This window comes from Antechinus flavipes, chromosome 5, assembly GCF_016432865.1.
Source record: "Antechinus flavipes isolate AdamAnt ecotype Samford, QLD, Australia chromosome 5, AdamAnt_v2, whole genome shotgun sequence".
NCBI lineage: Eukaryota > Metazoa > Chordata > Mammalia > Dasyuromorphia > Dasyuridae > Antechinus > Antechinus flavipes.
Genome location: NC_067402.1, coordinates 172,038,076 through 172,063,679, shown reverse-complemented (window position 1 = coordinate 172,063,679; position 25,604 = coordinate 172,038,076). Strand labels below are relative to the sequence as shown.

The 25,604-nt window shown below is 36.1% G+C and overlaps 1 protein-coding gene across 2 annotated transcripts in view; it reads left to right on the top strand.

Moving 5' to 3' along the window:
- Nucleotides 1-3,174: 3,174 nt before the first annotated feature.
- The window catches only part of RBM17 (RNA binding motif protein 17), a 38,313-nt gene continuing 15,883 nt past the window's right edge, over nt 3,175-25,604 (top strand). Inside the window, exons 1-4 of one of the 2 annotated variants that reach the window (XM_051963508.1) lie at nt 3,175-3,291; nt 13,542-13,682; nt 18,053-18,169; nt 19,529-19,695. In XM_051963508.1, the coding sequence (XP_051819468.1) occupies nt 13,560-13,682; nt 18,053-18,169; nt 19,529-19,695 (407 nt within the window). In that variant the 5' untranslated portion in view covers nt 3,175-3,291; nt 13,542-13,559. Of the gene's footprint in view, nt 3,292-13,541; nt 13,689-18,052; nt 18,170-19,528; nt 19,696-25,604 lie in introns of both variants that reach the window. The other variant, XM_051963507.1, reaches the window with a different exon arrangement.

Sequence of the window (25,604 nt, the reverse complement as noted above, 5' to 3'; positions counted from 1 at the left end):
GAAGTGGATGGTTAGCTATTTGAGGGATGATATGCATAAAGGCACCTACTATAAGGAGAGAGGGAGGAGAGAAAAATCATAAGCTAGATATAAACTCATTGAGGAAGGAAGGAGAATGACCTGAAGGTCTCTAGACAAAAGCTACCAGCATTTTGATTGGTGGCAGATGTGAATAACATGGACCTCAAAGGAAGAGAGGTTGCTGATTGATGAAGGAGGAGAACCTGAAAATGGCAATGGAAAGCAAGAAGCATTTCAACTTATTAGTGAATTGAGGAGAACTGTAGGTGCAATATTGGAAAGAGTTGGACAGGGAGGCTGTGTCATCATAAAAATGCCAGATTTCTGTAGATGGAAGCAGTGAGAGGAAAAGATTTTAAATGAAGGAAGTTTGTTGTTCATGGAAGGGGCATTCCAGACTGCACAGTGGAAGGTCTGGGAGGAGTTAGGATGGGGTCTTAAAGATTCTAGAACATTAGAATTGTATAGGACCTTAGAGATCACCAATCTTCATATTATGGATAATTATTGGATTAAACCAAGGCAAAAAGAGGAGAAAATGATCCATCCCAAGTGACACAATAAGGTAATGGCAATCTAGTAGACAACTAGGTGTGGTATCTTTTTTCTGCTATACCATACTTTGTTCCAGGAGTCAATGGACCTGCTTTAAATTCTTATTCTGCTAACTTGAAAGGCACTTATGCCTCAGTTTTCTCAGTTATAAAATGAATAAGGATCTAAATCCTGTGGTCTTATGAATAATCACTCTACCCTCTCCATTCCTGCTCCCCTTTTCTTTCTATTTTTTTTTTTTTTTTTTTTTTTTTTTGCTAAGGAAATTGGGATTAAGTGACTTGCCCAGGGTCACACAGCTAGGAAGTGTTAAGTGTCTGAGAACAGATTTGAACTCAAGTCCTCCTGACTTCAGGGCTGGTGTCTATCTACTGCATCACCTAACTGCCCCCTTCTTCCTAACTTTTTATGGGTCCACAACTCCTATGTTAGTATGAAGCTCCCTAATCCTACATGAACATATCCTAATCCCTGAGGTATTTGGAATTTAGTGGATGTTTTGTTGACACTTCTATTGGTTGTCTTCCATGCTGATTGTTAAGATGTTTTTAGTGATTACAAAAACTTTTAAGAGACATACCTATTTATTTAGCTGCTGTCCCCATTGAACTGTGAGCTCCTTGGGCTGAGGGACTATTTTTGACTTGCTTTGTAATCCCTGGCCTTTAACACAGTCAGGCACATTCTAAACACAAGTACTTATTATGTGACTTGCTAGCCTCTTAAGTTTTTCAAAGCTTATATTACCTATAAAATACAGAACTGAAGAGACATTTATTAGTCACCTCTTTAGGCTTAGGTTCCTCATCTATGTGATATATATAATCTATAGCTCTAAAATATCTATTTACTATAATACTTAGACTATTTGTCTCACAAGACTTTTGTCCAGAAAAGCACTACAGGTATAAAACAACACAAGCTATCATTGTTTTTGAAAGGTCCATGAATTAAATGAAAGAAACTTGTTTGTCCTTTGCTTTCCAAGAGGACTAATATATTGCTTCAAGAAGGTAATGTTTTGACTTGCAAGTGAATTGGATTTAAATGAAGCAGGGCTATTAAATTAAAAAAAATAAAAAAAATAAAAATAAATAAAAATAAATAAAATATAAAAAAAAATGAAGCAGGGCTGTACAAGTGACCAGACTTATTCTCTCCTGAAGGACATCCGAGTCTAGGGGCATGGCACAAGTCACAACTGGAGAAGATCCCAGAGGCAATGGGAGACTATGGCCTTTTTACTCTAAGGCCTTTCCAGTAATGAAAAGCTAGGCAAGAATTGAGGCAAAAGATGGCATAATTTGCCTTCACAAAAGAATCAGTCTGAAAGGGGAAGACCCTCAGTTTGGGGTCAAAACAGAAATAATTGCTATTTACACTCATTCTGAGCCATCAAAACTCAATGACCAAGTGAGGCGCGGTCATTATTGACCAATTAGTGAAATTCAAAGGGATAGCGGTCAAGTAGCTCCATCTGGATCCCAATAAGCTTTATCAAAGCCTGGTTTTTCAGAGCGCCACAGCAAGGAATCATAAATGAAAACTACAAGAGACAAAGGAGTTAATGGGGGGTGGGGGAGGGAGACAATTAGGAGGATGTGGCCTCGCCCCTAGAGGGGAGCTAGAGGCTGAAGGAGCAGAGGCCTCACCGACACTCAAGGGGCCAAATTCTTCCCTTCTTCTCTGCCTCCCAGAATATCCCCTGCGATCTAGGAGGCCCCTCAGTTGCACCTTTTTGCTGCTGCTAGTCCACAATAATAATAATAATAATAAATAATAGCAATAATAATTTTGAAATGGTTGAAATGTGGTCTAATCTTGTTGCAGATGTCAAGCCACCTGGAGAAAAGACAGCAACTAAATTGAAGGAAAAATATGAACATGATATCACAGCATCCTAAAAAATTTAAAGGAAAACCTGAGACCAAAAAGTTTGAAAATTGTGGTACCAAGGGAAAGTCACTGGATGTCGGAGCAGGAAAGGTGGGACATAACAAGTGAACGGCAAAGGGGAATACTTCTTTTCTCTACGGATTAGAAATTCAGCCTGTTTCTTTCAGCATCCTCCTCAAATGAGTCGGAAAGACTTAGGTTAGAATCTTGCCTCAGACATTTACTAGCGGTGTCCTCCTGGGCCAAGTCACGGACTCAGATGAGTTTCCTCATTTGGGAAATGGGGATGTTGGACGAGATGGCTTTTTTCTTCTAAAAACATCAGAGAAAGGAAGGAGAATACAGGGAGGGTGGCAGGAAGGTCAGGTGGCACCCACTTTCACACCTGGCAACTCACGCCTGCGCACCCGGGGACAGAGCTCGCCGAAGGATCTCTTCCCTAAACTCAGAGCCTTGTGCTGGTATTGGGCGGGAGAGAGGGAAGAAGAGGAAGCAGTGAGACGTGCTCCTGACCTCCCACCAATAGATGTCGCTCGATAACCAGACGCCTGCTCCTTCCGCCGGCTTCTGACCCTCTCTTGCCGCAGACTTCTCTACGTATTTGGCGCAGGGATTCGTACTAACCGCGGCTATACGTCTCCTGACGCTTACGCCGTTTGCGTTGTAATCTTTCTCCCGCCTCGCTTCCGGGGCTGCTCTACCCTTACGCGGTTGGTGGAGGCGCGGAGCCTGCGCAGTGCGGCTCGGTAGCCCCGGTCGCCTTCAGCCCCGCTGCCGCTGCTGCTCCGGCCCATGGGGAAAGTCAGCCGGTCCCCCCGGGTGAGTAACCTTCTCCAGCCCCTAGCCCCGGTTCCCGACCCGCGCCTGACCTCCCCGACGGACCCCCGCCCCTCCTTCCTGAGGCCCATGCTGGCCTGGCCCGAACGAGAACGCCGCCCCCGGCCCCCGGCCCCGGCCCCCTGGCCCGGGCTCGGGCCGGCTCTAGGCCGCGCTGCGGAGGAGCCGAAGGAGACTGGCCGGCCGCTTCGGGTCGGGACCTCCCAGGCCCCGGACACCTGTCGTCCCGGACACTTCGGTCTCCTTTGAGGTCTTTGCTGGCCCCTCCCCCCCGTCTCTCACCACCTCCTTGTGTCCCCAGCTTTTCTCTTCTGAGAGTAAGGAGTCCCCTGCTCTTGGCCTCTTCCCGCTCCCACTCCCGGACTCCTTTCTGCTGCCTTCTTCACCTCCTTAATCCCCCTTTCCTTTTTCCTAAGAGAAAGGAATGGCCTGCTTTTAGCCTTTTCCTGCTACCCCCTCTCTCAGCTCTTTTCTCAGTTCCTTCCTTCTATCCCCTGCGTGTTAGTTACCCTCCTCATCCCCTTTCTGCGTCTCACCTTACTATCCCTACCCTAATACCTTTCCTGTTACCTCTCACTCTGTCCTACCCCCCCCCTCCTTCCTACAACTTATCACCCTCTGCCTGCTTCCTTTGGCATTCCTTTACCCCTCTGCTGACTCCCTTTTCTGCCATTCTCTGACCCCATTTCTGCTCCCTCTCATTCCATTCTTGCTTCTCCACTTTTACCTTTTTATTCTTATCCCAGCCAGCCCTATTCCGATCCCCTCCTACCCCTTCTTTTTATCCCATCTCTGAACTTCTTGCTGTCCTCCCCTACTCCTTTCTTCCTTTCTTTGATCTCCTTCCCCCTTCCTTTCTTCACCTTTCTCTTTTCTCCTTCCTCTTCTTTTTCTTACTTCCTTTTCCCCCTTTTCAGAAACATGGTCACTAGCCTGATTTAGGGGCATGTTAATTGGTGGAGGACTAAAGTGATAATTTCATTTTTCAGAAAGTGAAGGGCACCAGTGAAAGGAATTGTTCCTGGGGTGGAAATGATGGATAAACATGGATAAAGTGACTGGACATGGTTTGACATATATACCTTTGTTTTGGGGAAGAGTAGATTTCAGAGTTTTTAGAAAAAGTACAAATAGGATCCCATGGACTAAAATTTTACCTGGAGAATCTGTCCAGGAGCAGTAAGAAACAGAATAGAACGAGTTGTAAAAACACAAAGATAAATTTCTGGTGAGAAGGAAAGGAGAGAGTTATCCAAAAAGACTGGTGTGTATGTGCAGAGAACTAAGACATATGGAAGATATCAATCAGCAAGGGCTGGTAACAGTATGCATTAAAGTCAAAGGTGGTCTTTTAAAGATAGTGTCAGAAGTGTTGAAGCTCAGGATGAGAGAAGATAGGCAAAGAAAGGTAAAGTAAGAACAGCAGCTGCAAAAGGGGAGGAGTGGTAGAGCTTATAAATTTGGGGGGAAAGAAGAGGATCAAAAAAAAAAAAAAAACCAATAAATGAAGTGATAGCCACTAACAGAAAGGAGGGCTGCTATACTCTTTAATTTCTTGTTTTCTCTACTAAGAAATATCTTTGGTCTGGAAAGGAAAGCACAGAAAAGGCCAACAGAAAGATGACCAATCAGAGAAAAATAGGGAGAAAGTTACAGAACATTAGGCTCACCTTGATGATTTTGATTACATCTTAATTACATTTTAGAGTACTAGAAGAATTGGAAGACTTGATGTTATTGTTTAGCCACTCTACAATGATATCTTAAAAGTTCCCAGGAATTCTTCAGGATTTAGGAAGTTAATCTTTTATTTTTTAAATATTTTAGAGTTTATTAAATATCTGCTAGGTGCCAGGGACAGTACTATGATTTAGGAATACAAAAATATGAAATGTCTTGTTTCGGAAACAAACAAGAAAGTGTGGCTTGATTGTAGATAACTGGGGGAAGGAGGAGACAGGGAATGAGGAGGGAAGGGGCAAGTAAGGTGCAAGAAGGCAGGAAAGGGAGGAAGGGACTAGGTTATGAAGGATTTTAAACAGAGGAGTTTGGATTTTATCCTGGTGGTAATAGGGAACCATTGAATTTCAGTGAATAGGGAGGTAACATGGCCAGGCCTGTACTTAAGGAAGCCAACAGCTAAGTAGAAGGGAGACTGGAATGTAGAGGAAGAGTTGAGTCAGGGAACCGAACCACGGACTTTTGCAGTAGTCCAGAGTGAGCAGATAAGGTCCTTTAAGAGAGAGGTATCGGTGTCAGAAGAACAGAGGTGGTTTATTCCAGAGACGCTACAGAGATAGAGATGACAATGCTTGGCAACAGATTGGTCATGGTGAGAGGTGGGATGAAAAGAGAAGAAGTCCAAATGGACTCCTAGTGTGACCAAGAAGGAAGAAGGTTCGACAAAATCCTAGGTTTTGAGTTGAGAAGGTGGGACAGGAAAACTGTGGGGCCTTGGGAATGATGAAAAAGTTTGAAGTGGGACTGTGACTCAACTAGAGAGAGATAAAAGGATTGTCTTGCTTTGGTGGGGGTTCAACACAATTTGGTAATTTCTCTAATTTCATTCAGCAGCAAGTGAGCCAAACTAATGACGTTGTTGGACCTAGGCTTTGAAGGAGAGAAGAAAACGGGCATTTTTAAAGTACCTTACTATGTACCAGGCAAGGTGTGAAGTGATTTGCAGATATCTCATTTGATCAGCAGAATGAAAGGTGGTTTGTTGTCAGTGTTTGGAAGGTAGGGAAAAAAGTTAGGAAGCTGTTAGAACCAGGCAAGAGATGATAAGGGCCTAGCCTGAGTGATGTCTGTGCAACTGGAAAAGGGGAAAGATGCTTTAGCCCTAGAAAGACAAAGTGAATGACTGATTCATATGAGCTGAATAAGAATGGAGAGTTGAGGTTGACACCAAGATTTTGAATTCAGCTGACTGGAAAGGTGGTCATATACTTATAAAAGGGCTGAGTTTGGGAGTGGAAAATTAATTTGGACTTGTTGAGTTTGAGATAGATACCTTTAATAAGAGAAATACAGGACATTCTAAATGTCAAAAAAAAGAGACAGGGAGTGGACTCTGCAAGATATAAGCCAATGAGCTTGAATTTGATTCTTCACACAATTCTAGAACATGTTAAGGAGGATGGATGATTTCTCCATAAGGGAGAAATAATCTCAAAAAGTCATTATGGCTTCTTCAAGGACATATCATACCAGACTAAATTTTTTTTCTTGAAAAACAGTTGTTGGATTGGTAGGTGAGAGAAATGTTACATGGTTTGTCTACATTCATCAAAGCAGATGACAAATCTTATGCTATTCTCAGAAAAATAGATGCTAAATGATAGTTCAGTTATGTGGATTTGAAACTCTGTATTCAAATCTCAGGGAAAATTAGCATTAACTTGAAAAGGCAGACTTTAGTGCAGTGCCATATGAGGATTTAGAGAAGACTTGGGCTAGGAAAGAAGGTGTGATAAACCTATAGTGAGAGAGAGCTGCAAAAATAGATATGATTTCTTTAACAGCACTTTACAACAGACACACCAATAGACTCAGTAGTATTCCATTAATTGGACCAGTCATTCTGTAAAGCCATTTGGACTTAGGACTTTAAAAATAGTGCCAAAATATCCACACCTTTTTACCTATAGATTGTACTACTAGATCCGGAGGAAGTCAGACAGGTCTCATATGTAGAAAATAATCCTGACAATGCTTTTTGTGTTAGCAGTAGACTGGAAGTAGGTATCTGTTAAATTGAGAATAGAAAATGATTGATGTACATTAATGTAATGGAATATTACTATTCTTTGACATTTGTTGTCAATGTAAGCAGTTGGGTATCTTGGTCATCCAGTGCTGAACTTAAAGTCAGGAAGACTTGAGATTGAATCCCATATCAGATACTTACTAGTTATGTGATCCTAGCCAAATTACTTGAATCTCTTTTGGCTTCAGTTTCCTCAAATGTACAGTGGTGATAAGGTAGTACCTACCTTGCAAGGTTGTGCTGTCAAATTCTAGCTATTATTTATATACATGTTTTTATTATCAAATGTAAATTATTCAGAGAAATTCTGGAAGACATGAATTGAGAAAAGTAGAACCAGGAAAACAATTACATTCACTACAGTGAAAAGGAATCCTGTATTATTATGATGACCAAAGGTTGGTCTTGTAGAAGAGTTAAGAAAATGCATCTCCCTTATATCATTGTAGAGGAAGTCTGTGCTGTTGTTCAGCTTTGTTCCGTTGCAGAACTGCTATTTTTCAAAAAGTCTTTTCTCAATGTGTTAGCTGTCTTATACTGTTATTTTGATAATAGTGGTGAATATAAATGAACTGAAAACATTAAAGCAGTGGCTTATTTAAAACTTTTTTTTGTTTGTTTTAAAATGCAACAAATGCAGAGGTGCCAAGGAGGCATAAGAAATTTCTGTGTCTTCAGGTTTTTTAAATTTTAATTTATGGAATTAAAACAAGCATTTTCATGATGGTTGTACATGAAACTGCAAGTCTATGCACAACTTGCTATTCCCTTTAAATCTGTAATAAATTATTATGTAAATTTCTTTTTTTTTTTTCTTCCCTTCCCTGTAGCTCTAGAGATGACTGCCATTAGACACAAATAGGGGTGGGTGTGTGGGTGTGTGTGTGTGTGTGTGTGTGTGTGTGTGTGTGTGTAGGTGTAGGTAGGTAGGTAGGTAGAACTGTTTATGTTCTCTGCCTCTATTTATCAGTTCTTTCCCTGGATGTAGATATCATCTTCATATTTTCTTTAAAGTTAATTTATAATAAGAAAAATAATTTATTCAGTTCTTGAAACAATATTGCTGTTACTGTATATGCCGTGTTCTATGTCTTCATTTTAAAAAAAAATTGATTAGACATGAACCATCATGTGTATCATGTAGCTACATATTTTGTGGATATTGCTTTTTTTTGTTTTGTTTTTCTGTATAAGATTGTTTTACATTCAAGAAAATAAACATCTTCTCTTTACAATATATACAGAAAGAAGGAGCTATTTAAAATATGTCCTTAGATAAAAATTCAACTGGATGCTTTCCAAATTGAGATACGAATTTCTTATTTATTACTAGAACTTTTATAGGTCTTTTTTTCTGCTGTCAGAGGTGTGTGGTTAACATTTAATTAATTCCCAATGTTATTTCAGAGCCTAACATAATGACTTGAATTTAGTGAGGTCAGTTGATCAATAAGCATTTATTAAGTGCTTAAAACAAAAACCATTAAAACCATAAAATAAACACTTTAGTAGGTTCTGGAGACAAAAATAACATGGTCTCTGACCTCAGGGAGCTTATAGTCTGGCCAGAAAGACATAAAAAATCCAAGAGTTTGAAAAACTACTGAGAAATATCCAACTGATTGACTTGTTCCTAGAACCATCTTTAAAGTGATAGAATAGAATTCACAAGCAAAATTCTGCAAATCTTGTTGATTTACTTTTGTGAAGGTACATAGTTCATGGACTGAAGGTTATGGAAAAGAATTACTAGCTAGTTCAAGCTCTCGTTTTATTCTTTTTCTTCTAGGCTTTAAGAATTACTGTTAATGGTTTTTGTTTTGTTTTAACCTGAAATGCTCAGATGAAGAATTTTTGGTTATCTAATACACTAAGGTTCTTGCCCCTATTTCACTTATGATTATAGGTCTGTAATTTGAGCTATATGAACTCAGATCTCTTAGAAATCTAGGTTCTTTGTTTTTTTGTTTGTTTGTTTGTTTTTTGTTGTTGTTGTTTTTAACCTGGCAACTAGTAAGAATATATTATCCAAGAGAGTTGACAGTTTGATGTGAGTGCTGGATAGTAGGAAAAAGGTCTACATATAATTGTTAAATTTGGCATGTAGGGAGAATACTATCATGAAATAAAGATCTAACCTAAAGTTAGCAAAAGAACTATTCAGTAATACATGAACCACTACCCTCAAATGAGAAAAAGGATAGAAATGATCTTCATATCCTCAGGTTTATAAGTCATGGTGTTATAGTATAGTATAGTTGATAAAGTAAAATTGTCTCTGTGAGACTTGGTGAGATAGAAATTCTAACTCAATTATGAGTCTTTAGAAGAAAAGGTAAATCTTATTCTAAATCTATTAGTTAACAAGCATTTAGTAAGTTTTCTTTGTGCCAGGAACTGTGCTTTAAAAAAAAACTAGACAGAAGGGATAGAGGCTTACATATCCATAAGATACACAGCTATGTAGAAAACCTTAAACCTAAGAGGTGAAAAATGGTAAGAAGCATTTGGGAACAGAAAAAAAAAAAATAGGTGATATCATCTTAGTAGTGTATTTTAGAATGCCCAAGCTGGTGGCGAAAATGGATAACCAATTCATAGAAGCACAGTCTTGGATGAAATCCCCAAATCACCAATTTCAGCACATACCTGAAAGCTGAAGGCTTTGTACTATTCCCCACAGATAGTTATCTAAGCTATGCCAGTACTATGATATATAACCCGAGGCTATCCATTTTGCGCTGGGGCTGGGGTAGAAGGAAAGGTGGCTATATTTTCTCACATCACACTTCTCTTTTCGATACCCTGCTCATTGCTCCCTGTTTAACCTTCTAGGACCAAGAAGTCCAGTTCTCCTATATAACAGCTCACAATATTAAAAAATAGGTATATCATATCTATTTGCACCTTATATCCTGACACAAATCACAGAACAGACAAAATATGGATGTTGATAATTTCAGTTCCCAGAAGGTAAAAGCTATGAAATGAATTGTACTTTTGTACCTGATTCTGATCAGCCAGAATAAATAGAAGAAACAAGAGCTTTGGAAGAAAGTGAACATATGGTATCAGAAGTCATGATAGTCCAGGAGGAAAAAAACTACCTTTAAGTATGTATTCAGTGAATGAACTCGTGTCTTTTTTTTTTTTTTTTAATTGTACAAAACATGAAAGGAAGGATACTTAACTGAGATGAACTAAAATGTTATATGCTTCTTGATGAATATGTCAGAAAAACTAAAGGCCAGAATTACCTGAGGCTTTTGGAAAATGCTATGTTTAGGGTGAAAAAAAGAACAGAGCAGTGATATGTGCCTGATGCTTGGAATAGATACAAAAAATTAATGTCAAGAATCTTCCAGCTCTTTGATATTGTAGTTCAGTGACTCAAGTTAGATATTAGTCATTATTTATTTTATTACCCTTTTGATTTAAAAACATTGCTTGTGCCTAAAACTGAAACCTCAGGAATTTTCCCTTGTTAGAATTAGACAAATATTTTGTAATATATTCTTGATTGGTATACTATTACAGAGCTTTAATCTAAACACAAACTATAGTAATTCCCAGACTATAGAAACCCTAAATTTTAAAAGGGTAATAACCTCTTCTGACTCTCCTATTTTAATTGACAGAGAATTATTGATCATTTTTATGTCTTGGGTCCCTTTAGCAGGCTGGTGAAGCCTATAGTCTACTTCTGAGAAGAATGTTTTTAATGTATAAAATAAAATAATATAGTGTTAATTATTAAGGAAGTCAGTTATACTGAAATAGTTCTTGAAATATTAAAAAATCAAATTTATGATACAGTAATATATGAGCTTTTAACCTGTTTAGCAATAAGACAATACATTTAGAATATAAGCAAATTGAAGTTGAATTTTGTCTTTTAATAAGAGTATTAGACTATGGGATGGTCTTTGACAAGGTAACATCTATATCAAGCTGTACATCCAATTAATTTTCAGCTGTAATGTAATGTGAAAATTTCTTTAATGATAAAGTCATATATATTACTAATATTTCTGTGGTTCATTCCCTACCTTCACAAGTGAAGAAAATGCTCATTAACAATGAGAGGTTAATGAAAATAAAGATAATTTTTTTCCCCATTTCAGGTTCAAGTACCTCCTGAGGTTCTATGAATTTGGGTTAACACTTGTAGTTAAACGGTTGCCATGAGATGTTGTGGTCATGGCCATGGCTAAGAAGTGATTGTCTGTTTTCCACACTGATGAACTTACCAAACTTGGACAGATCTTTGAACACCTCATAAAATTTTCACCCAATTCTTAATCAAACCTATATGAGTCTGTTTAACTTTTGGCAGTTGTGTCACTAAAGTAGGGCTTTAGCAGAGGTTAAGCTAATTTGAAGGCTTCAAAAAATGTAAAAGTCCTTCTGAGAAGATTAGAGGACTATTCTTCCAACTTGTCTTAATTATATTAATGGAGATTGGAAGTATCAAGAAGAGAGAAAAGGAAAAAAAAGGTAATATGCTACAGTGGAACATTTGTGGAGTGAGGCCAGGGCAAAGTAGGCCTAAGTGAAATACCCCTTAGTGGCGGGCAGTAGATAAGGATCTTAAAGGAGAGAAGGAATAGTAGGAAATTGGGAATAATGTAGAGAAACACAAGTGAGGAAATTCAAAACGCAAACTTTTTTTTCAGAATTTTTCCTAGGTTGGATACTACATCCAAGAAAAGAGATGATTTTTTTTTTCTCTTCTGTAACACAATGTCCCTTGTTTCTAGGATTCTGCTGATGTTAGTACTACATTACACATGTTTGTGAGTTAAACCTTGGATTTTTACCACATATTTAAATATGTCCCAAATTCTAACAAACTTTAAAATACAATTTCTTTTTTAACCTTGAGGCTCCTTTGATATCTACAATTCAGTCATTTAGTAAGCATTTGTTAGTCACTTATTTTGTGCTTGATGTTGAGGATTCAAAAATAAGCAAAGGAAACAGTCTTTACTTTTCAAGGACCTTATGTTCTAATGGTTGGTGGGTTTCTATTTGAGTTTCATGTTTAAGCATTAATGTACAGCCTTTGTGATAGACTAAGGGAGAAGGTGCCTTTTGATTTTTAACTTTAAAAAAAAAAAGATTTTTAACTCTGCATTGAACTCAGAAAAACCTGAAAGACTTGTGAGCTGAAGCAAAGTGAAATATATTGTGTACTAAGTAATAGCAGTATTGTAAGATGAACAGCTGTGAATAACATAAATATTCTCAGCAATACAATGATCCAATAAAGCTCTGAAGGACGTGTGGAAAATGCTATCTATGCTAAAGAACTGATGGTGTGATTGGAGATTGAAGTACATCATCACCATCGTTATTATTATTGTTTTTTAACTTTGTTTATTTTCCTTGAAAGTTTTTTTGGAGGGCAGGGGGAAGGGGTCTATTTCATAATGTGACCATTATGGAAATATTTTGCATGATTACACATGTATAGTCTAATATAGAATTGCTTACGTTCTTAATGGGGGGAATAGGGGAGGAGGGAGGAAGAAAAATAATCTGGAACTCAAATTTTTAAAATTATTTATGCAATTGAGGAAAACTAAAATACTAAATAGATTATTAGCATTTTACTAAAATTAAAATTTGAGATAAAATATTTAGTTATTTCATAATAGGTGAATTCAGAATTTAGCTTTATATTTGTATGCTGTGGACCAAGAAAAATCACTTTAGAGTCATTTATCACAAATTTCTCATGAGCAGTAAACATGAGATTATCTAAAAGAATTTACAAAAATAATATACAAAGAAGGTCACATGGTGCAGGAGAAAGCATAGAACTAAAATTGGCCTCTCTTGTCTTTGGATATGCAATTGACCTCACTTGGTCTCAGTTTCCTAATCTGTAATATAAGGAGGTTTGGACTAGATTTCTGATTCTAACTCCAGAATTTTTGTATTCATTGATTCTAAGATATATCAGTTTCAAGGCAATCCCAATAGACTTTGGCTGGAAAATGCCATCTGCATCCAGAAAAATAACTATGGAGACTGAATATAAATCAGACATGCTAGGTTCACTTTTTTTTCCTCCCATGGTTTTTCCCTTTTGTTCTGTTTCTTTCCCAGCATGATTCATAAAACAGTGTGTTTTAGAGAGGAAGGAAGAAAGGGAGAGAGGGAGGGAGGAAGGGAGGAAGGGAGGAAGGAAGGAAGGAAGGAAGGAAGGAAGGAAGGAAGGAAGGAAGGAAGGAAGGAAGGAAGGAAGAAGGAAGGAAGGAAGGAAGGAAGGAAGGAAGGAAGGAAGGAAGGAAGGAAGGAAGGAAGGAAGGAAGGAAGGAAATACATTAGCATTGGAAGTATGATTACCAATTTGTTGACAGTTAAACCCTTTGTTAAATCTAAATATCTGAAAGTTTAATTGCTCTCTTGCCTAATATTCCAATATGTGTTGTCTTTTCTACCTCTTGTCTTTTAGCTTTAAAAAGAAAAAAAGATGTCCTTGTATGATGACCTGGGAGTGGAGACCAGTGATTCAAAAACAGAAGGCTGGTCCAAAAATTTCAAACTGCTACAGTCTCAGTTGCAAGTCAAGAAGGCAGCTTTAACCCAAGCAAAGGTAAAGGTAATAACTGGGAACAAATCAGACATCTACAGTGTAGAGCTGGTTACCTGTCAAGATCATGAATGATTTGATTATAACACATGTTTTCTTCCTTTTCTGATTGGGCTGATGGATGGCTTAGTGGGTTATGCATTTGTGGGGGTAAAATATAGTTGTAGTGAAGTCGAAAACCAATTTTACTACCCCAACCTCTATTGTGACTTTAGAATGTGATGGTGCCAGGCAAAATAGAGAGATGATTTCTACCACTGATATCAGAATTTTCTCAGAAGAAGCTATGAAGCCATAAAGCAAATTGCTTTGTTTTCTGATGTAAGGGTGGAATGCTCTTCCTTCTTACCCCTGTTTCTTGGAATTCCTTGTTAACTTCAAAACTCACTCATCACTTCTCTGGAATTTTCTTCATCTTCCCAGTTGCTAGTGCCTTCTTCTGGGTTACCCTGAATTTAATTTGTATATGTCCTAAATATTCCTATTGTTTTCCACTTTGAAAGTAAGTTCCTTGAGAGCAGGGTTAACATATATGCTTCCTGACTGATTTTGCTACTTGTTCTGTTACTTTACATCTTGTATTGATAATATGTTTACCCCATTATTCAAAATTTGGTACATTAGGAAGATAACCTTTTTTACCCCTTTACTATCTGATCATCACCCACAAACAGAGTACTTTCTGTTGATGTGAAATAAGAAACAGAATAAAAGGGGGAAAAATAAAGGAAGCAAAAATAATATGCTTCACTGTGCATCCAAATTCCACCAGTTTTTTCTCTGGCTATGAATAGCATGTTCCATCATAAATCTTTTGGACTTATCTTACATCATTCTATTGCTGAGAAGAGCTAAGTCAGTCATAGTTAATTATTGTACAGTGTTGCTATTATTGTGCATAGTGTTCTCCTGGTTCTACTAGTGAGCATCATTTCATGTAAGTCTTTCCAGATTTTATAAAATCTCCCTGCTCACCATTTCTTATTCCACAATAATACTGCATCACATTCATATATCACAATTTGATCAGCCATTCCCCAGTTGGTGGGCATTTCCTCAGTTTCCAGTTTTTTGCCACCACAAAAAGATCTGTTAAAAATATTTTTGCATACATAGGTGTTTTTCTCTTTTATATGATTTCTTTGGAATACAGACCTAATAATGGCACTGCTGGTTCAAAGAGTATGCTCAGTTTTATAGCCCTTTGGGCAATTTGAAATTGCTGTCCAGAATGGTTGGATTAGTTCACAACTATACCAACAGTGCTTTAGTGTTCCAATATCTTTACATCTGCAGCATTTATCATTTTCCTTTTCTATTATGTTAGACAATCTGAGAGGTGAGAAGTGGTACCTTGGAGTTATTTCAATTTGCATTTCTCTAATTAGTAGTGATTTAGAACATTTGTTCATGTCACTATAGGTAGCTTTAATTTCTTCATCTGAAAACTGCCTTGAACAAGTGGTTTTCAAGGAAAGAAGCTCAAACCATCAACAGCAGTATGAAAAATGCACCAAATCACTAATAATTAGAAAACTGCAGATTAATGCAACTCTTTTTAGGTTTTACCTCACATATAATATTGTCAAAATGGACACAAAAGAAAAATGACAAATGCTGGAAAATATGACATGCCTGAAAAACGGGCACATTAGAGGTGATTTGGTCTAGTCTCTCTGGGAAACAATTTTGAACTATGTCCAAAAAATGCACTGCTTTTGATCCAGCAATACGTAGGCTTATGACCCCAAAGAATTTTTTAAAAAGAGAAAATGCATCCATGTGCGTTTGTAGCCACTTTTTGAAATGGGGAAGAACTGGAAACAAAGGAGGTGTCAGTCCATTGGTAAATGACTGGACAAATTAAAGTAAATGAATATAATGGGATATTTCTCCATTAAAAAAATAATTAAATGAATTTGATGGTTGCAAAGAGACCTGGGAATATTTGTAATGGACTGACAAATCAGGACAAATGGGAAAAGAATTTCTCTAATAAACACTGTGAATCATTAAAGAACAGATAATCAATAAAATGACCAATGAGGATTCAAGGATTTTTGCTTGACTATATCATATAAATATATGTGTACATAGATACACACATTTTTTCCCCACAAAGGATTTGTTTTTCCTCCTGCAGAAAATAGGAGGTAAAGAAAATGTTAATATATTGGAATACTTGCTATCTAGGAGAGGGGAAGGGGAAGGAGGTGGAGGAAGGGAAGAAAATTTTGGAACACAAGGTTTTGCAAGGGTTGATGTTTCATGCATATGTTTTAAAATTAAAAAGCTTTAATAAGAAAAGAAAAAAATGTTAATTAAAAAAACCCATAAAAATAAATTAAACTTTAAAGAATATTTAAATCCTTTTCCCAGTATGAGCTGTTATCTGTTTAGGCGTTTTGATATTTTTAACAAATAAAAATCCAATTTGGTATTTACTTATTTTTATGTAATTTAATGGTAACTGGAGGTGATTTCATTTTTAATGTAACCATCAAGTATGTCTGCTTAACCAAATCTTTGTTTGGATTTCCTTTTAAGTGCATTATAATTAGTTGGATTAAGAGTTCAGATTTATTCTGATTTTCTGATCTATACTCTTTTGATTTTTCTTTTTATCCCTTTATACTCTAAAATTAATAAGTAATACTAGAAGGAATTACATATTTAGCCTGAGCAAAATTATTGCTTGGAGCAAAACTATTTCAAAAGTTGAAATGTCTTAATATTTGACAATTGGTAGAAATTATATGCAGAGTTGGGCCGAAAATTGGGAATAATTCCTTAGCATTTGTAGAAATGTTTCACAATCTAATTGATTGTGTCACTGAAAGTATTTGAGCAGATTCTGAGAAATTGCTAGGGATTTTGTAAAGTCAATTTATTCACTGAGTAAAGCATTAGATTATGTGTACTCCGAGGCTACTTTAAACTGTAATTCTAGGAATTCTTACATTAGTATCCACTGAGATCAGTTTCATGAAGTCATTTTATCTTTAAAGTAAATTTTACTTGGAGTCATTTTACTTTTGCTTTGCAAAGTGATAAATATTCTTACTAAAATTTAATAATTGAAACATTTTTGATACTACTTAATTTCCTGTGTCATGAACCAACACTCAGTTCATTAGGAGTTATAGATGAAAAAAAAATTGATACTTAGAAGAAAGATGAAGAGTGACAAACATTCTAAGTATTAAAAATATTGCTGTTCAAAACTATGTTGAATGTGGACATTGTATTCTCTGGACTCTTATGTCAACAGTTCACCTATAGAAATATGATTTGTTTTATTTACATCAATAAAGATATTTTATTAGATAAAACTAGTTACATAGAAATTGTGTCCTTAGTGGGAAAAGTTAAGGAAAAGTCTCTGAATTTTTAAGCATTGTTGTATATAACCAAGATGTTCTTGACCAGAGGTATCAAACTCCTAGCCATAAAGTTCCCAAATACACCTTGATAGTGATGCACCAGATGAAAATGCAATTGAGAAATGTTTAACAAAATAAGTAAAAATACAATAAACATCTATGATGTTAATTTGTAATTTTATAAGTCAGTAATTGACCTGTTGGGATCTGTTTCTATTTGAGTTTGATACCATTGTTCTTAACCATATTTTAAAACATTTTATATATTACATAGTCATAGTATAAGATTTCTAGCATAATGGTTTAGAATAATGCATTTATCTTAGTTTCTATTGATTAACTCATATTTATACAGTATTTTACACTTTAGTAAAAAATGCTTTTCTCACAAATCCTTTAAAGTATTTAATGAAAATCTTTTCATTTTACAGATGTGAAAACTGAGGCTTAGACATGAAATGGTTTATCCTATTTTCAGATCCTCCCTGCAAAACTAGGTCTACTGATTCTCCTTCCAGTGTTCTTTCCACAAGATCACCATATTTCTAGTAATTTTTATGTAATTTAAAGACATTGAGGACTTAATTGAATGAAAATTGCCAGTTTCTAAGTTTGAAAGATTATAGAAATGTGATGAACTTCCAAAAAAGAGTTATAAATTTTCCATTTTATTCGTGGATGAAAAAAGTAAAGGACAAAAATTGAGTAATCATTATCCTTAGCGAAGCTAAAATTCGAACTTAGCAATGCCTGACTCCTACTCATGTTTTTGAATTACTAGGTCAGACTAAGTCTTTAACTTAAGTTAATGGTCTTTATTGTGATAAGAACCAAAATCCTGTTAAAACAAGATATTGCTGATAACCTTTTGAGATTGGTTTTTTGGGGTGCAAAAGAATTATTGCAAAACAAAAACATATTGTTTTAATTGTAAGAACTCAAATTTGAAATTTCAGTAAATATTTCATGATATCTGTCTTTTGATTTTAGAGTCAGAGGACAAAACAAAGTACAGTCCTTGCTCCAGTGATTGATCTGAAACGAGGGAGTTCTTCAGATGACCGGCAGATTGTAGATACCCCACCTCATGTAGCAGCAGGCTTAAAGGTAAGACCAGCTCATAGGGAGAAACACTAAATAACCCATATGTCACTTGCTTGTGGAATTTTTTTTCTTATTTCAGTAAAACTTTTTATTTTACTCCTCTGTGGTCTGGTTTTTACCTCAGTCTTTATTTGCTAGATCCTTGAAATCATTAACTTTTCTTAAAGTTGTCATTAACATTTCTTTAAAACAATTCTTATTCACATTTTTCACGTGACAGACACAATATATATAAAATTTATATATTATGCAATCTAAAAGTGTTAGCCTGAGTAATCTGATAAAGATTATGATTTTAGATCTGTGATTGAATTCACACCATCTTAAATCATTATAACAATTGTTCTTTAAATACAAACTGTGCCCTTAAAATAACCCTTTATATTGTAACTTGTTCTCCTTACAAAGTAGCAAATAAAAACAAGTTTAACTTTTAGTATTGAAATCATGTTGTTTTGCACTAAAACAGTAAGTGAATTAATTTTTTGAGGACCCTAAGTTCCATCCTATGTTTAATGAAAAATATTATTGAAGAATAATTATTAGTAAAAGCCATTTGGGATCCTTTTAGGAGAAAATCATAGAAATCTTCTATGATTTTCCCCTATAAGGATCTCTAGTGTGGCAGATTTAAATTTTTGTACTGGAAGGAAAAGATAATTTACAAAGGATTTCTAAGAATTATATTATGAAGTAGGGTCTCAACCTTAAAGTACCACATTTTTGATCTTTTAATTTTTTAGTCAGCCTTGCCTCTTACTGTTTCATTTCCATCATATAGTATTGCACAAATAAGCTTTGCCTTAAATAATGGTTTCACTTTCTAGATATACCAAATTTGATCATCAGACTTTAAAATTTAGAGGACACAATTGGCTGTAGGTATGAGGGTAATCACACCCATTCACATGAAACTTGTAGCCTTTCTGGGTGAAATGTAGGATTTTTAAAAAATCATTTCCTTTCCATTAAATTAATTTCTCAGTGTTGTATTGTAAAATTATTTATTGTTATCTAGGCAATGATTTGAATAATTTGTGAGTTAAATACTCATGTAGTAAACCTCCATCATTTTACAAATGAGTTAATGGGCCTAGAAAGCTGAAGTGACTTGTCAGATAAAGTGAAGTAACATAATTTAGTGACAGAGTTAGCATGCAATCCTGATTTTTGAATGTAAGTCCAGTTCACTTTCTTATCACACTAGCTCCTTTGAAAAGAAATTTATGATATTTAAAGCATTTCTTTCCTTTTTCTCTTTATTTCTAGTAGTTTACCCAAAAAAATTTATAGAACATTATGGATGAGTGACAGTTGCATAACATTATTCTGGTAGCTTACTTTGGAATTTTGACTCCTTAGGATCCTGTGCCTAGTGGATTTTCTGCAGGAGAAGTTTTGATTCCATTAGCTGATGAATATGATCCCATGTTTCCAAATGATTATGAGAAAGTAGTAAAACGCCAAAGGGAGGAACGCCAAAGACAGCGGGAGCTGGAAAGGCAAAAAGAGATTGAAGAAAGAGAAAAGTAAGTCTACTTTGGATTTTAAAATAATCCACAGTTTTTGTATTTTTAATTGAAATATTAGTATGTAGGCATGAACTATAATGTCCAAATCTATTTTCTCTTTATCAGAGTAATCACATCAAGACATTTATTTTTTAGTTATAATTTTTTTCATTGTTGTCTTAAAGATCAGTACAAATAGTAAGGTAGACAGAATTAGACTTACATTTCCAGGGAATCTTTTTCATTGTCATCATCTTCAAATGGATTTTAGTTTCTTCATGTGTATGGATTTTGTACAAAATAAATTAGACTAACAGTTTTAGTACAATCTAAATTATTCTGACAACTGAATCAGCAACAGCAGTGGCAGTTTCTAGACCTCTTAGCCTGCAGGCTCCAAAGACAGCATAGAAGGTCTACAGGAAAGATTTGTCACACTGAGGGCAATGGGGAAAGTGAAGCAGAGTCTAGCACATCTCATGCCAACACAGCCCTGGCCACAGCAAATCAGGAGGGGGTCTTGGGAGCCACTGAGTCATCAGAAGCTGTGGGAGGTTTTGGAGCTCTCAGCCTACAAACAGTAAGGGGAGACCGAACAACTGGGCAGAAGGTTACAGGGTCTTTTTGCTGGCACCAAGAAAGCATTGCTTTGCCCATACACTGATCTGGATCACATTCCTGGGTGATAGTTCCAGCGTGAGAAGTAGCACTAGCAAACATGATCACAGGAACCATCATCACAATTCCAGAGCAGAAAGCATACCTTTCCTCAGATAGAACTGAAAACTTACAGGTCCCTAGAAGTCTCTCTGAAAGCAGCTGGACAAACCCCTGAAGTTTGGAACCATGCATGCTCCACCCTGGAAATAGAACCCTTTTAAAAAAGTTAAAAGTCAGGTAATAGGCTGGCAAAATGAGCAAACAACAGAAAATGATTCTGACTGTAGAAAGTTATTAGAGTGACAAAAAAAATCAAAACACATAGTCAGAAGATAATGAAATCAAAGGTTCCACATCCACAGCCTCCAAGAAAAAATAAGAATTGGTCTCAAGCCATGGAAGAGCTCAAAAGGATTTTAAATATCAAATAAGAGATTTGGAGAAAAAATTGAGAGGAGAAATGAGAGTGATACCAAAAAAAAAAAAATGAAAAACATGTCAAAAGCTTGAAAAAGGAGGCATAAAAAATGCTAAAGAAAATAATACCTTAAAAACAGACTAAGATGAATAATAAAAGAGATATGAGAAGTCAGAAGAAAGTTATAAAAGCAGATTTGACTAAATGGAAAGAGAGGCACAAAAATTCACTGAAGGAAAAAACTCCTTAAAAAGTAGAATTGACCAAATGGAAAAGAAAGTATAAAAAAGCTCTCTGAAGAAAATAGTTCCTTAAGAATTAGAATTGAGAGAGGCAGAGCCAAGATGGCATAGTAGAGGCAGGAACTCGCCCAAATTCTGCCCCAAACCACTCCAATTTCCTTTAAATAATGACTCTAAACAATTTTTAAAGTGTCAAGAAAATCCAAAAAGACAAAACAGAACATTTTCCAGTTGAAGACAGCATAGAAGGTTAGCAGCAAAAGGTCTGTGACAGCTGGATGTGACAGCCAATTCTGGTGTAAGTTGCACCTGTGCAGCTCTTGACCCAGTCCAACTTCTGAATCAGTGGTGGTACTAGTAACTTCCAGACCTCACAGCTCAGAGATCCCAAAGACAACCTGGAAGGTTAGCAGAAAAGGTCTGTGAAACCAGGATGGGATCCCCGGGCACAATCTTAGCACAAGCTACACCAGCAGACTCAGACCTGGCCTTGACCCAGGCCACAGCATCAATAAGGTGGTACCTCTGAATCGGCAGCAGTGCTGGAAGCTTCTGGACCTCTCAGCCTGGGGACACTAAGGAGGACTTGGAAGGTTAGCAGAGAGGTTCTATGGCAATAAGATGGGAATCCAGTATGTAGTCCCAGCATAGGCCATACCAGCACAGCCCCAGTCCCAGCCCCAGAATCGGCAAAACTGGCCATTAGCACACTAGCTTTTACAGCTATAATGGGGTAGAGACACTCCTAACAGTTCCAGGGCAGAAAAGACTAATTGTGGTCTAGTACCCAAAAAGATGTTTGTAAACAGCTGCATAACACCCCTCAAGCTTGGAATAGTGCACCCTCCACTCTGGAAAGCAGAGTCCTATTTTAACAAAGAGTTAAAAGCCAAATAATAGACTAGGAAAATGAGCAGACAACAGGAAAAGTTTCTGACCATTAAAAGTTATTATGGTGACAAGGAAGATCAAAACACACTCAGAAATAATAACAATCAAAGTTCCTATATTCAAAGCCTCCAAGAAAAATAAGAATTGGGCTCAGGCCATAGAAGAGCTTGAAAATCAAGACAGAGAAAAAAAATTAAGAAAAGAATCAAGTGGTGCAAAAGGAAATAGAAAAAGCTAATAGGAAAAGAATGCCTTAAAAAGCAAAATTGGCCAATTGGAAAAGGAGGTATTAACGTTCACTGAAGAAAATAATGCCTTAAAAAGAATTGAGCAAATGGAAGCTAATGACTATGAGAAATAAAATAAAGCAAATCACCCCACCCCCCAAAAAAGTGAAATAATCTCCTTGGGGAAAAAACTGACCTAAAAAAATCCAAAAGATATAATTTAAAAATTACTGGTCTACCTGAAATTTCATGATCAAAAAAAAAAAAAAAAAAAAAAAAAAAAAAAGAGCCTGTACATCATCTTTCAAGAAATGATTAAGGAACACTGCTCTGGTATTCTAGAACCAGAGAGTAAAATAGAAATGGAAATAATTCACTGATCACCTCCTAAAAGAGATCTCAAAATGAAAACTCTCAGAAATATTATAGCCTAATTCCAAAACTTCCAGATAAAGGAGAACATATTGCAAACAACCAGAAACAGTTCAAGTTTAGTGGAGCCACTGTCAGGTTAATACAAGATTTAGCTGCTTCTACATTAAAGGACTGGAGGGCTTGGAATATGATATTCCAGAGAACATTGGGGCCAAGATTACAACCAAGAATCACCAACCCAGCAAAATGGAGTATAGTCCTTCAGAGGAAAAGGTGGGATTTTCAATCATTCGTGATGAAAAGACCAGAACTGAATGGAAAATTTGATTTTCAAATATAGGACTCTGGAGAAGCATAAAAAGGTAATCGGCAAAGTGATATCTTCAGAGACTTAAGGTTTATTTGTTCACATTCATATATGGGATGATGATACTTGTAACTCAGAACTTTCTCATTATTATGTTAGTTAGGAATATATATAGACAGAGGGCAAAGGTATGAGTTGAATATGAAGTGATAACCTTGTTTTTTAAATGATGAAATTAAGGGGTAAGAAAAGAATGTCCTGGGAGAAAGGGAAAGGGAGAGGTAGAATGGTGCAAATTATCTATTGTAAAAAAGAGGCAAGAAAAAAACTTTTAACAGTGAAGAAGAGGAGGAAAGAGAAAGTGAGGGAACCTTATCTCATCAGAATTGGCTCAAAGAGTAAGTAACATTCATAATCAATATGGATATAGAAATCTGTCTTATCCTGCAGGAAAGTAGGGGGGAAATGGGGTTTGGGAAGGGGGGGAGATCAGTCCCAAAACAGTTTTAGGAGAGACAGGATGAAGAGAGAGAGAGAGAATAAGGAGAGTTGGAGGATGGGAAATACATTTAGCAATAGTAATTGTAAAAAGATTTGGAAGGCAAATTTCTCTTACAAGACCTTATTTCTCAAAGATAGAGGGAACTGAGTCAAATTTATAAAAAAAAAAAAAGAGCCATGCCCCAAATGATAAACGATCAAAAGATATAACAAATTACTCTAGAACCAGATGGGAAAATACAAAATAAGAATGGAAAGAATCACTGATCATCTCCTGAAAGAGAAGACTCCCAGCAATATTGTAGCCAAATTTTATATAGCCAAAATGCAGCCAGAAACAAACAATTGAAGTATGAAGCCTACTTTAAAGAGGGCTTGAAATAGATTATTCTGGATATCAGAGGACCTAGGATTATGGGATTGCTTGCTATCTCCAGGAGGGATTTAATGTTTGCATATGCAAATCCCAGATTGTCACCCTTCCTTCCTAAGGCTCTCATAGTCCTTCTCTTTCCTGTTTGTCTTTTTTATGCTTCTTTTGCATCTTGTATTTGAAAATCAAATTTTATATTCAGCTCTGAGGTTTTCATCAGGAATGCCTAAAAGGTCTCTTGTTTCAGAAATATTGAATGTACATTTTTACCTCTGAAGGATTATATTTAGTTTTGCTGAGTAGATAATTCTTAGTTGTAATCTTTTGCTCTCTGGAGTACCTCTGGTCCTTTAATGTAAAAGTTGTTAACTCTTGTACTATCATGACTGGTTCTACCATACTTCAATTGTTTGTTTTGGGCTGCTTGCAGTATTTTGTCCTTGACCTGGGAGCTCTGGAATTTAGCCATAATATTTCTGGGAGTTTTCATTTTGGAATCTCTTTCAGTACATGATGAGTAGATTCTTTCCATTTCTATTTTTCCTTCTGGTTCTAGATTATCAGGGCAGTTTTCCTTGACAATTTCTTGAAAGATGATGTCTAGGCCCTTTTTTTTTAATCATGGCTTTCCAATAATTCAACAATTTTTAAAGAAATTCTCCTGGTTCTATTTTCCAGATCAGTTGTTTTTTCAGTGAGATATTGTGACACAAATATTAACCAAACATATATTAATGAAAACTTTTCTGCAGGTTGTGGTCATGCCTGACTCAAAAAACAAAAAAACAGCAAATACTTTTTAAAAATATTTTGTATAGGAATACAGAAATCTAGTATAGGCAGTTCAAAACTTACAAATGGATTATGTTATGAAAGTTTGTAAATAATTTAGCGTTCAAAACATTTTCTGGAATAAACTGTAATTTCTGATTGGTTTTCAGTTCAGTGCAAAAAAAAGCTATTCAGTTTAGTATACCTGAGGAATCTTGTTATAGACTGAATCTGAGCACTGTATATAATATTTCTTTTTAAAACATATTCACAGTTCCATTTTACAACACCAGAAACACATTCTGGCAGTGGGGTTAACAGTTCCCTCATCTCATCTACCAGGCTATAGAAGTGGGAAATCATTTGATATCAGCTAGTAGTTTATGTTGTTAGGGTCCTTCACCAAGGGCTTTAATAGGATGGGGATCTAATAAATATGGTGATGAATGGAATCTAGAAACAATAATAGACTAGGGACCAACTTTGGGGTTGGAATAAGTTAAAAATTTACAATTTTTCTCGTAATGTTTGTCATATTGGCTCCAAAGTTGTATGATCAGTGAAAAGAAATGGTTGAATAGTTTTGGACAATATCACCTATCCTAACAGGATTCAGTCTCTATAGAGGGCTAGAGTGAGGAGTGCTTGAGGATAAAGGTTGTTCCTGCAGTTCTAAGTTCCAAGGATACATATAGTCTATGTCTGAAATCTTTCATCCCTTTATTTTCTTCTGAGGGTTTCAAAGTTTGAGCTGCTTTTTTTTCTTTACCAATACCACCAACTGTTGGTCTCAAGCAAGATATATTTCTGATTTGATGGGGAATATAACTCAAATTTCATAATCAGCTTGTTATTGCTGAAATAAGCATACAGGTTTACCAGGAATTTCCAAGGACTTGTATTTTTCTAATTGCTATCAACAGCAAGAAAAGGCAGTAAAAATGATCTTTTCCTCTTCTTGCTGCTTCCCTCCTTCTCTCCCCCCATTTAGATTCTTTAGGAAAATACAAAAATACAAATAGATGATTTATCCTTGGGACATGAAAAATAAAAATAACATTCATTTGCATTTTAGAATAAAAAACCAAGTTTGCAGCCAAACTGGACATTTCTGCATTAAAGCAGAATGAGGCCTGGGTGTGGATGAAAATGGACAGAGATA